The 13,600-nt window shown below is 37.1% G+C and overlaps 1 protein-coding gene and 1 long non-coding RNA gene across 2 annotated transcripts; both read right to left on the reverse strand.

Annotated features, from left to right (window-relative positions):
• Window positions 1–4,914: 4,914 nt before the first annotated feature.
• Window positions 4,915–5,851, reverse strand: LOC147938524 (serine/threonine-protein kinase STY17-like). The gene is made up of 3 exons (XM_087463969.1): window positions 5,581–5,851; window positions 5,348–5,503; window positions 4,915–5,273 (listed from the first exon to the last, which is right to left on the reverse strand). Exons 1-3 carry the CDS (start codon window positions 5,620–5,622, stop codon window positions 4,932–4,934), a joined length of 540 nt encoding a protein of 179 aa, XP_087320095.1. The 5' UTR covers window positions 5,623–5,851; the 3' UTR covers window positions 4,915–4,931.
• A 6,757-nt stretch (window positions 5,852–12,608) lies between these two features.
• LOC147938525 (uncharacterized) lies at window positions 12,609–13,400 on the reverse strand. The gene is made up of 3 exons (XR_015565482.1): window positions 13,068–13,400; window positions 12,818–12,971; window positions 12,609–12,717 (listed from the first exon to the last, which is right to left on the reverse strand). It is a non-coding gene; the product is annotated as an uncharacterized LOC147938525 (long non-coding RNA).
• Window positions 13,401–13,600: the final 200 nt, after the last annotated feature.

Genomic DNA, 13,600 nt, shown 5'->3' on the forward strand with positions numbered 1-13,600 from the left:
TTTTCGGTTTTATTTTGGTTTAAAACTATGCTTTTATGCTTTGATTTATTTCTATGTATTGGATAATTGATTTGGTTTAAATTCAAGGATTTATTTTATAAATTATTTGCCTTATTGAATTAAAACACAAATGTTGTTTTATATAGACATGGCTGAGTATATGAGTGAACTAGTGGTGGACAGTGGATCCAGCCACACTATTTTAAGAGATAAAAGATATTTTATAAACCTCACCATGAAAAATGCCAATGTTAGTACAATTGCGGGTATAGCAAACCTTATAGAGGGCTACGGCCAGGCTCACATTTTGTTGCCTAATGGCACACATATTGAATTAAGTGATGCCTTATATTCACCCAGCTCCAAGAGAAACTTGTTGAGCTTTAAAGATATAAGATTAAATTGTTATCATGTGGAAACCAAGGGTGAAGGAACTAGAGAGTTCCTATATATTACAGAAAATGTAAAAGGACAAAAGAAGGTCCTAGAGACTATACCTGCACTAGCCACTGGTTTATACCATGCTAAGCTTAACATGATAGAGGCTAACTTGGCAAAGCATAGAATGTTTAATGAACAGTTCACTTTATGGCATGACCGGCTAGGCCACCCGGGTTCGAACATGATGCGTAAACTGATTAAGAGTTCGAATGGGCACAACCTAAGCGAAAGGAAAGTTATCCCTAAACATCTCACGTGTGTAGCATGCGCACAAGGGAAATTTGTTATAAGGCCTTCACCAGTAAAAGTCACAAGAGAGACTTTAAACTTTCTGGAAAGGATACAAGGTGATATATGTGGACCAATACACCCATTTAGTGGGACGTTTAGATATTTTATGGTGATGATAGATGCATCAACCAGATGGTCGCACGTTTGCTTGTTATCTACAAGAAACCTTGCATTTGCAAAGATGTTGGCTCAAATTATAAGGCTAAGAGCACACTTTCCAGACTTTCCACTTAAGACTATACGTCTAGATAATGCTGGTGAATTCACATCCCAAGCGTTTAATGATTATTGTATGTCCATGGGGGTGAGTGTGGAACATCCTGTGGCACATGTCCATACACAAAACGGACTGGCTGAGTCCTTCATTAAACGAATACAAATGATAGCTCGACCATTGTTAATGAGATCGAAGCTCCCTGTGTCGGCTTGGGGACACGCAGTATTGCATGCAGCAGAGCTCATGCGCATCAGGCCATCTAGTGAACACAAATATTCACTATCCCAACTATTAACGGGTCATGAGCCAGACATATCCCATCTCAAAACATACGGTTGTGCCGTTTATGTACTGATTGCTCCACCACAGAGAACTAAGATGGGACCTCAGAGGAGGATGGGAATATATGTTGGATATGAGTCTCCCACCATCATAAAGTATCTCGAGCCACTCACAGGAGATTTATTTAAGGCCAGATACACGGACTGTCAATTTATTGAGTCCGAATTCCCTGTATTGTGTGGTGAGACTAGCAAGCTGGTCAAGAAATTAACATGGAATCAAACATCCTTAAATTGGCAAGATCCTCGAACTCTAGCATGTGATGCAGAGGTTCAAAAGATTATACATTTACAGCAGCTAGCTAATCAATTGCCAGATTCCTTTGCTGACCCAAAGAGAGTGACAAAATCGTACATACCAGCTTGCAATGCACCAGTACGAATTGATGTTCAATATTAGAGTGCATTGAAACAGAGTCTAAAACCCGTTTGAAACGAGGTAGACCATTAGGTTCCAAAGATAAAAATCCTCGAAAGTCTAAGGGTGCAAAACAGACCGAGGTTCAGGGAATTACCGAGAGTACAGACATGGCCGCAGCAAATGATAAGGAGCCGGATGGGGTTCAGGACGCTGAACCTCTAGGTCCTGAGAATATTGATAATAATGAGATTTCAATAAATTATAGCATGTCTAGAATTACTTGGAATCGTAAGGATGTCGACATCGATGATATATTCGCATACAAGGTAGCACTTGAGCTAAATGAGGATCTAGAACCCACATCTATATTAGAGTGCACTCAAAGCAAAGATTGGCTTAGATGGAAAGAAGCTATTGATGTGGAGTTAAACTCTTTGAAGAAGAGAAGTGTGTTTGGTCCGATCTTAAGGATAACACCTGAAATTAAACCAGTTGGACATAAGTGGGTCTTTGTAAGAAAGAGAAATGAGAAGAATGAAATTGTGAGATACAAAGCACGGCTTGTAGCACAAGGATTCTCTCAAAGACCAGGAATAGATTATGAGGAGACATACTCCCCTGTGATGGATGCAACGACTTTTAGATATCTAATAAGTCTGGCTGTAAGAGAAAAACTGGATTTGCGGTTAATGGATGCTGTAACTGCTTACTTATATGGTCCACTGGATAATGAAATCTATATGAGATTACCAGAGGGAATAGAACTCAAAGATAAGAGTGGTTCTCGAGAACAGTACTGCATAAGGCTAGACAAATTGTTTTATGGACTGAAACAGAGTGGTCGAATGTGGTATAATAGACTTAGCGAATTTTTGGCAAAGAAAGGCTATAGGAATGACCCCATCAGTCCATGTATATTTATAAAGAAGTTTGCAAACAAAGGATTTGTGATAATAGCAGTCTATGTGGATGATTTAAACATCCTTGGAACCTCTGGGGAAATCGCCCAAACTGTAGAATACCTCAAGAAAGAATTTGAGATGAAAGACCTAGGCAAGACAAAATTTTGTTTGGGATTGCAGCTTGAGTACAGAAACAATGGTATCCTTGTGCATCAAAAGGAATATATAGAAAAGGTACTCAAGAGGTTTAATATGGAGCAAGCTCACCCATTGACTAGCCCCATGGTTGTGAGAAGCACAGATGTTGACAAAGATCCATTTGCTCCTAAGAAGGCCGATGAAGAAGTTCTCGGACCTGAAGTGCCTTGCCTCTGTGCTATAGGAGCGTTAATGTTCTTGGCTAGCCACACTAGACCAGACATAAGTTTTGCCGTGAACCTCCTAGCAAGATATAGTTCTTGTCCGACCATAAGGCACTGGAATGGTATAAAACATGTTCTGTGATACCTACAGGGTACGACAGACTTTGGTCTATATTACACTAACTATAACATAGATGGTTTAGTTGGTTTTGCTGATGCAGGTTATCTATCCGATCCACACAATGGGAAATCACAAACAGGCTATGTGTTTACACACGGTGGTACAGCAATCTCTTGGCGTTCTATGAAGCAAACTTTTGTAGCCACATCATCAAATCACACAGAGATACTAGCAATGCATGAAGCCAGCCGTGAATGTGTTTGGTTGCGGTCCATGACTCAGCATATTCGGACAGACAGTGGATTGGAAGACAGCAAAGAGGCAACCGTAATTTATGAAGATAACACAGCATGCATCGCACAGCTCAAGGAAGGTTACATCAAGGGAGATCAGACGAAGCACATATTACCGAAGTTCTTCCATACACATGAACTACAAAAGGCCGGAGAAGTTCTTATAGTGCAAGTTCAGTCAAGTGATAACTCAGCCGATCTCTTCACCAAATCGCTACCGACAACAACGTTCAAGAAGCTCGCGCACCAGATTGGGATGCGGAGACTTAGGAACTTAGAGTGATGTTTGAAACAGGGGGAGCAATGTGTGCTGTACTCTTTTTTGTTCACCAAGGTTTTGTCCCAATGGGTTTTCCTGGTAAGGTTTTAATGAGGCAGCATCCCCTAAGCACATTGCAGCGATCCCATCCAACATAGGCACGGTCGTTTCGTCCAAGGGGGAGTGTTGTGAAACACTTAGTGGACTCACTAGACCGGCCCACATATTATCCATGGAGTCTCGGTCCATCGGCTATACTCAGTCCGCACACCTTCGGCCCATTAGCCGAAGCCTTATTCGGCCATTCCTTCCTTATGTCGGTTTAAGTCTAGACTTGTACTCTACTATATATATGCATGTAACCTTGAGAATAATCAATAAGAATACACAAGAGCTTTATCCCTAAACTCTATATTCATAACAGCATAAATGGCAAAAATCCCTACTATATATATGTTGACTCTGTATGCAAACTAAACTTATTTAAAATTGAAAAATATATATTTAAGTCAATTTCTGTAGATAATAAGAGGGAGTGTTTTTTTGTTGCGTCAAATAATACTTAAGAGTTAACAGATCATGAAAAAAAAAAGACTCTGCAGTTCAGTTTCTATCCAACTTGTAACATGTAAAATGGTAAGAAAAAGACTTGACTCTCACAGCCAACCTGTAATGTCTTTTTAACTTTTCGGGCTATGCCTTCATTTTCTAAAACTACAGAATGACTGGTTCACAATTAGGCCTTTTTAAAAAAAAAACTTTCTACTGACTCTAAAGCACTAATTGTAGATCCAATCACACCATCAAACGACATACTTGATATTGGTTTCAAGGTTTAATAAATATACCTATTACTATATGCAATTTTAGTCTGTTTCATTAAAATAAAAAATAAAAAATTCCATCATCGAAAAATCATTTTCATGTTAAGTGATAAATGTGTTGTAATTTTATCTATCTTTCAAGAAAAAGAATACATACGGAGGCGCTTTGAATGGTACTTCGTCCTTTGAGTGAGTGAGGAAAGATGTTTTCAAATAAAATCTTAGCAAAGGATTGTTAAAAGGATTGTGTACTTCTTCCTTAGACAATTGAGTACCTTCAACAATCTTTTGTCATTTACTATGATTATCAATTCTAATGAAGAATGTTGAATTTTACCAGTATCAACTTGTGATTTATTCAGCTTATATATGATGACCACAAGAATATATTTTCGGTAAAGAAAGCAAATTGAAATGTCCATGAAAAGAAGAATGAGAATTGCATTGCTTTTTCTTAAAAGAAAAATCTTATTACAACAAGAAAAAACGAGGACAAAAAAAAAACAACGAAAGACATGATCATGGCTTGTAACAAGCCCTGAACATCTTAACGAAAGGACGCATCATCTTCACCAGTATTTTCTTCTTCTTCTCCTTAGGTTTGTTCACCTTGCAACAATGCTCTTGACTCAGACTCAGAGGAGGGGTCTCCGAATCCTCATCGATATCACCGTCATAAGCTTCCTCATCCGATAGTAGTAGTGTGTCAATACTATCATCTGAGGTCAAATTTGTTAACAGGCTTGTTAACAATTGCCTAATGTCCTTGAACTCAAGACGCGCATCCGAATCTTGTGCCCAACATAATTCAAGGATGGGGATCATTTCCTCTGGTGTATTCGCAAGACTTGGTCTCTCACCCTGTAAGGAAAGCAAATCCAGCATTTAAAATTCTTCACCCTTTTTAGATTTTATAAGTTGATTTGTGACCTTACATGTTGTACAAGTGGGGGAACACAAATGTTAGGCACGTCAGGGAATGGCTCTACACCATTAAGCAGCTCCCAGAAAACTAGAGCAAAGCTGTAAACATCCACTTTATGATCATAGTGCTTTGGCTCCTCAACTCTCAGTGCCTCACGACTACTTACCTACGGTTACAAAAACAGAAAAAATCAATCATTTTATATGTTTCGAAATAGAAGATTTAGCTCAAAAGAATCATTACCTCAGGAGCCATCCATTTACAAGTGCCAGCCTCACCGGTCATGCCATCTCTATTCTCTTCTCTAGCAATTCCAAAATCAGCCAATTTCACATGCTTGTGATCACCGGTTAACAACAAATTCGCTACACCAACCAACACACCAAAATTTCAAATTTGTTTCTCTATTCACAAGATTTTATGTAGATCTAGAGGTTTCGACTGAGAACTCCACATGAACCTCTGAAGAGTGCCGCCTTCCATGAGTTCGGTAACTATCGCCAGCTGCGGCTCTATGCAAGCTCCAACAAACTATACCATCACCAAAAACCATGTTTAGTTTCTCACTATTATATTGATAAAACACCAATATAACTAATTATTTTTTCTCATTTTTTACCTTCACAATGTTGGCATGTCTCATCTTGGATAGTAACAAAACTTCATTTTGAAACTTCTTTTTGTCCATTATGCTTACAGCAGATTTTACACTTGGTTGCATTATCTTCACAGCAACGGGAACTCGGTTTCTGAACCTATAAAATTATTATAAAGAACATACGAAATAAGTGATAACTTTTAATTAAACGGATTAGTTTATCCATTATGTTAAATTCATCTCATCATTATAAAAAATAAGAGAGAGATGGAACATACAATCCTTTGTAGACGATGGAGTGGCTTCCTTCTCCAATCATCTCTCCCACTGAGACATCGTTTGGGTTGAGAAGCAATTCCCTGCTGATACTGAAATTGAATTTCTTGTTTGAGAAAGCCATTAGTCCAGCGCTAAGGCTGGAAGTGATTGAGAGGACTAAGGATGATTAGTGAAAGATGAAGTGTTGATGATGATGAGTGATAGAGGAAATGCTTGGGCTTATTTATAATACTACAACATGTGGGGTTGATTCTGTAATCTTACGAGTTGTTATTCGACGTGTATGTTGGCTAAAAATGTTAATTGACAATTAATAGTATAAAAACGAGAAAATCAATACTAATTAGTATTACAGTAAATGTTTACCAATGAGCATGAATGGTCTCGTTTACCAAGCTTATCTTTAAATTTTTTTTTTTTGTCCTTTCACCACCACATCTCTTGATTTTCTTATAATCTTATCTTTAAGTAGCTTTTTTCTTAATATGTTTAACAATATATGTGGACTCTATGTGCAACTCTTTTGGAAAAACTTTTTATGCATGAGCTGTATACAGCAATGTATTGTATATAGCAGGAGAAAGATGGTAACAAATCTGGAATTACTATACATTTTATTAATTTTGTATCTATAAAATTTTATATATTGTTTTTTAAATAAATCTTATTTTCATTGCCAATAATTTTCATGACTGACTGATAATATAATCTTCTATCAATTTTTATGATTAAAGATTAGATAAAATAATCAGGTAACCAAGGTCCATTGTATCCTAGTTTTGTTTATAGTTTACATACTAATGTACTCACAGCCAATGACGTTCGCAACCGAGTAAGACATATGGGGTTCTTCGATATTATAGACATATGACGAAAAGATTTTCAAACTTACCGTCCATCTTTTTTTAACAAAAAAAAAAAAAAAAAAACTTACCGTCCATCTTTCCTACGATATTTCTGTTCCAGTCTATGTGACTATATATGTATCACATATAAGTTGACAACGCCATGCCAATGTATAAAACATCCACCATCTCAAAAGAGCTATACATTAAATAAATGTTTCCATAAAATGAGATTTTGTTGCCGGTCGAGCTTATATGATTAGGTCAGAATATCCACCATCTCAAAAGAGCTACATTAAATAAGTGTTCCCATTTGTAGAACTCGAAAAAAAAAAAAATTGAAATAAAAACCTAGCAAATACATGTTAGGGTTTAGGCATTGCCATAAGACCGAACACAACACACACTCACCACTTAGGGAGGAAGCTTCTTATCTTCTAGTTTTAACACTTCAATTTCGACCTTTGTAATGGAAACAAGACTCAATATGGGCTTATTAGTTAGATATCGTTGAGATTTAAAAGCCCATCAATATTGTATTATTTTCACTCTCGTAAGCATGTTTAACAGTGTAAGTTTCCTAAGTGTGAGGGCTTGAGCATTTGCTGAAGTGCCGGTTCAATAATAATAATAAAAAAAAAAGAGACGGTGGTGTTTTACAATATACATAAGCTGTGAAATTATGTTTTACAACTTAATGCTAGTCCTACTTCTCATTTCGTTTGTTAGATTATAATTTCTTATCATCTTTACGAAATTAGGAGAGTGCAAGTTGTAACGACTGTATTTTTACATTATTTCTCTCTACGCAAATCAAGTCAGAGTCGACACATCCAGTACTTGTAGTAAATCTACAATCATTACCATGTCAACTGGATTAACTAGTTCGAACAAACTATAGGCTGAATCTCATTGGGGACCAGACTTTGTTTGCGATATTCACACAGTAAGTTGATTACATATGTAGGTGTATAAGACGAGAAGATTAATATTTACGATATATGTTCAAATAATTCACATGCATATACTATACGTATATATTCGGGTGGAGTGGACAATGTATTATAAAGAAGGCCGGTACTTTGGCAGAGTTAAATTAAATTTATAGGATATTTTTCGGGTTTGAATATTTGTAACACACACGGACGACAGAAATAAGAAATGTAACACACATCATCAATGATTATATATTTGATACCCATACGTTTACTACATAAACCTATCGACGTTTTGAAATGCTCACACTTCGTGATACAAAAATAAAAATAATCGGTCCCATAATTACGAAAACAACGGATGTCGAGAACTTGTCGCGTCCGAGCTACTGTGTTAATTTCAGTTCCAATTAGTTTTAAGATTCCCTAATTACCTAACCATATTAAAAAAAGTCAAAATATTCCTTGATAAAGAACAGGGAATATAGAGATAATAGTAAAGTTGGATAATGTGATCTTTAACTCAGTTTCAACTATTCTTTACAAAATCAAAGATTCCTTAATAACAAACAATATATAGTGATGATTAAGTCGGTGACTACAGCTGTCCCTATTTTTGTCATGTCTTGCTTTTGTCTAACAAAAACGGTCACACGAAAACTTACTAATACGATATCTAATTTTTGGTGGAGCTCATCTGAGGAATCGCGGTGTTTACATTTGGTCACTTGGGACAAGTTGTGTGTTAGTAAGCTGGATGGGGGATTGGGTTTTCGATGTTTAGATGACTGTTACACTGCTTTGTTGGCTAAACAGCTTTGGAGATTGATTACAGTCCCAGATTTACCATTTGTCAGGGTTTTTAAAGACCGCTATTATAGCCTTATAGGCATTCTGATCCGTTGGATCCAATTAAATATCTCTCCTCATTGGATGGAGAAGTATGGTGTATGCTCGCTCTCTGGTAAACAAATGACTTATTAAATGGGTAGGATATGGTGATTCCATCTTAGTATGGTCTGATCCCTGGATTCCTGCTCAACTCCCGAGACCAGCATTGCAGTTCAGGATTGTCTTTCTATCATGCACTTCGAGTTAAAACCGTCGTTGACATGACCTCAAATTCCTGGAATTTGGCTTTGCTTTCGGCCACTTTTGCGCCGAAGGATGTTGCCATCATTATGCTTTACCTTTGGGTAGTCCAAAATCACCGGATAGGCTGGATTGGCATTTGACAAAAACTGGTCTCTATACGGTTAAATATGGGTATAATGCTTTACGGCAGCATCAGGTTTCTCCCTCTGCTCTGAAAGCTTTTGGCCCAAATATAACTCCATTAGAAGCCTTTGTTTGGAAATTCCGGTGCCCTCCAAAAATTCGGCATATCTTGTGGCAGGCAATCACTGGTTGCGTAGCAACAACAACTAATCTTTGGAAACGTGGAATAAGCTGTGATATCAAGTGTGCGCTTTGGGCCTGTTCGAAAGAGACAATCAATCATGCTCTGTTTGAGTTTCCTCAGGCGAGACAAGTTTGGGCTTTATCCCCGTTTCCGACAACTCCGGGGTGTTTTCCCTCAGAGTCTAATTATGCAAACATGGATTCTTTGTTTCGGAGATTCTAGCAGATTTCTTCGGCGAATATCTATTCTTGGATTCTATGGTATATTTGGAAGGCTCAGAATGATAATTTTTTTAGTAATCTGGATTCTAATCCACTAGCGATTCTATGCTTAGCGGAGGAGGAATCAAAGGTTTGGTCCTCGGCACAGGATGATGCTTTGGGGGAACTTCCACAAGTTCGGTCCCGACCTGGTTTTAGGGACAACGATAATTTGGTAGTGGATAGGCATGTAACAAGATATCGGTGTTTTGTGGATGGGTATTGGAAGACAATAGACCAATATGTTGGTCGAGGATGGTAATGTATTTCCCCTATGGGGGAGCCCCCCCATTATGGTGCCGTTAATCTCCTACGTAGTCTTTCCCCCCTTCATGCAGAGGTAGAAGCTCTAGTCTGGGCAATGTGGTGTATGATTGGTGCAGATAATCAGAATGTCGTATTCCTTACCGACTGTTTCGACTTGGTGAAGATGGTGTCGTCGCCCTCCGAGTGGCTTGCATTCCAGACTTATTTGGATGAGATTGAAGTTTATAAGGATGAATTTTTCTCCTTTTCTTTAGTCTTAGCCCCCCATCGGAGAATGGTAAAACGGAAAAGCTGGCGTGTCGTGCTCGTGTTGCTTCGCATTTAATTACCTATGTAAATGATTTTTCCTTCAATTGGTTCGTTTGAGCTGATCTAGTATTTTGTTGTAAAAAAAAAGCTTACTATTTTATGAAATCGGATATGTAGAAAAGATGGGAATTTTAATCTCAAGACAGTTCAACTAAAATAAATACTCTCAAATTGATTAGGATAGAAACAGATTTGAGAAACTATCTTCATTCAATACAAGAGAAAGCTTAAACACTAAGGGAAAACCAAACTATACAAAAGATAGATAACCGGAACTAAACCAACTCTATATACACTATAATACACCGTCATTTTCAAAATTGACATATATATAAAAACTTGTTGTAGCTCAAATTAAAATTACGTAAATTTAGAAGTATTAAAATTTAAACATTAATTAAGAAATATAAAGCCTAACCCTAAACCCTAATTGTAAGTAATAGTGAGACATCACAACTGCAAGTAGAAAGATGCGAATATAATTTTTCCTTCAGAATTTTGTCATCAATGGAAGGTTATATATACAAGAAAATCAATAAATCTTGGGAAAATTATAAATAAATGATCTTTTTCCAAAAATTTGGCCATCTACACTTTTTTTTCAAGATTGTCAATTGTGACGAAAATGCCCCTACTAATAGAAATATTGAAGTTTTTTAGAGTTTGAACCAATAATCAAACAGAAAACCCATGTTAGTATACAACTGTGAAAAAAAAAATTTGAAAAAAAAATGTTTTGGGTGTCAAAAATCAGTTTGTAAATTACTGATTTCTGGTCTAAATTGTTTAGAATAGACTTTCTACGTTTTTTCCTCTTTCTGAAACATTTAGATTGTTCATTCTACAGTTTGTACATGTTCTACGAAGTTTAGACGGAAAATTTGTTCTAAAAATTTCAGAACCTTAATTTTGTATGTTCTACAAAATTAAGAATATGTATTCTACGTTTTTCTTCATTCTATATCAATTCAGAATTCATTTTCTACGTTTTACCCTATATACTAAAAGAAGTAGAAGATGTATCATAGAAATTTTTAGAACTTGTAATCTGTAAACCTTAGAATACCCAAAAATAGAAAGAAAATAAATTAAATAAGGAAAGTAAATATTTTTTAATTATTCTTCATTTATGGTTAAGATTTCGTAATTACTGTTTAGATTTGTTCTACTACAATTTAGAATGCGTATTCTAAATTCTTTAGAAGATAAACAAATTAAGAAAAATCGACATTATACCTTAACTGTTTATGATCGGTCACCATCTCTTCCACCTTCCACAAAAAACTTTCACTTACCTGTTTATGATGCAAATCTATGTTACTTGTGGTGTATGGACACTAGATGCCAAGAAAGAGTGGAGATTTATTGATGATGAAGAAAAACGTGCTAGGTTACTGACTTTGCAACCCACTACATCTCTTGAAGAGTTGAAGGTGATGGTTTCAGAAGACTATGAAATAGAGCAAAATATGTTTGATGTGGAATTCAGTTATCTACCCACAGAGGTTAAAGTTGATTGTCCTCCTGTTGTATTGACAAATGATAGAGGTATGAAAAATTTTCTTGCATATCTGAAAAAGATAAACATGATTCGGTTGTGTGTTACATTCAAAAGAGTAGTTGATGTGATAGGAGTAAAGTCCAGTTCGATCTGAATAAGTTCCCAGTTGATAGTAGCAATGGTTGTAATGTGGAAGTTGATGTGGGAAAATCAGTAGGTATTATTTCAAGGAATTCACCTAAGCGGACTACTGATATATTAGAAAATCCTACTGATTTGTATCTTGGTGATGCTGCTGGTTTAAAGTTAGAAGATTCAATGGTAAAAAAGGATGAATATTTCAGCAGTAAGGAAGCTTTACAGGTAAAACAACCGGACCCGTTTTTTTTTTTTAAATAAGTGCAATACATAATTAAGCATCTCATACTACTTAATTAAACCACCCAAACCACAATTCCTCATTAAACCGATAACAACCAATATGCACAGCGGAAACATACCAATATACAGAACCAACACATCATCAATGCAATAACATTCCTAAGCATTCTATCCATCAACCTAGCATAACTCTATCCAAGGTTCCAAAATAAACAATATAACCAAGTCCAACAACACACAACCGAGACCCTAGATCATCCTCCTCCTCATCGCCATGATTCCACACCACACAATACCTGCACCACAAACACAATGAGATGCGTGAGTATTACCAGAAATACCCAGTGAGACGATCCTCCCATCTACGAGCTATACACACAAGCAAATCAAGAGTACAACCACAAATAAAACATAACAAACCAGACATTGAACAGAACATCCAATAACACATTCATCACACCTACACAACTTCACACAAAACAAGTTATACAACCCAATCGCTTAGATAAGCTCATAGTCACGCACTCACCTTATCAAGCTGATTCTAACAACAAATACAACCAGGAGAAATTCTCCTTGCGTCTGAAACAGTCCAGAAACGTCCTACAACAAGTGACAAAACCAAAAACAACCTTGAAGCAAACTGGACAGAAACATCAGAAAAGAACAATCTTAAAGACGAAACCCTAAAATAAAAACCAACCGTTAACTATCAAATCCCTCCGGTGAAAGCTAGTCCGAGACGTCACGAAGCTTCCCACAAAATCTCGTGCCGATCAGAAACCAGACGAAACCACGATCTCAGTTACAATCCCCGATGGTTACAACTCGCGTCTGAGAAAACGTGTCTCACGAAACTGCACATAACTCATCGAGTTTAAATCCAAATCCACTTCTGTAAAAAGGAGAATGACGATGAAAGGCTTGAGAATAACACTACCAAATTTCGTTACCTTTGACAACGATTTGATATATCGAAACTGTTTCTTCCCAAACCCTAACGATTCTGCTCCTTCTCCTTTAATCTCCTTCACACCACAATAGGCTCTCTCCTCTCTCTATATCTCTTTCTTCCTCTCAACACAAGTATTGAATATCAGCCACGACCAAATAGAGAGAAGAGGCGTCCATTTCATTATAAATATATCACTTAGGGTTTCCCAAAACCTGCTCTAAACCGGGTGAACTTAAACCAAACCGGGCAATTTCATGATTTCACATAAATTGATCGGTTCTTCCACTTTTCTTTGGGACACGGACGTTACAATTCTCCCCCTCTAACAAAAGATTCGTCCTCGAATCTGAGAGCATTGTCCCTCCACCAAGGACCTCCGTGCAACCGTCACTATGGCCCGCACATTCCCCGACCGGACTGAATACCGTCAGTAAAGGTTTTCCGTGCAACTGTCGCAACAGCCCGCACATCCATATGACCCAACGGTCCACATAACCCTGGCCCCACTAGTCAAGACAACCCAAAACACGA

This window comes from Camelina sativa, chromosome 9 (genome assembly GCF_030686135.1).
Source record: "Camelina sativa cultivar CO46 ecotype springtype chromosome 9, ASM3068613v1".
Lineage (NCBI taxonomy): Eukaryota > Viridiplantae > Streptophyta > Magnoliopsida > Brassicales > Brassicaceae > Camelina > Camelina sativa.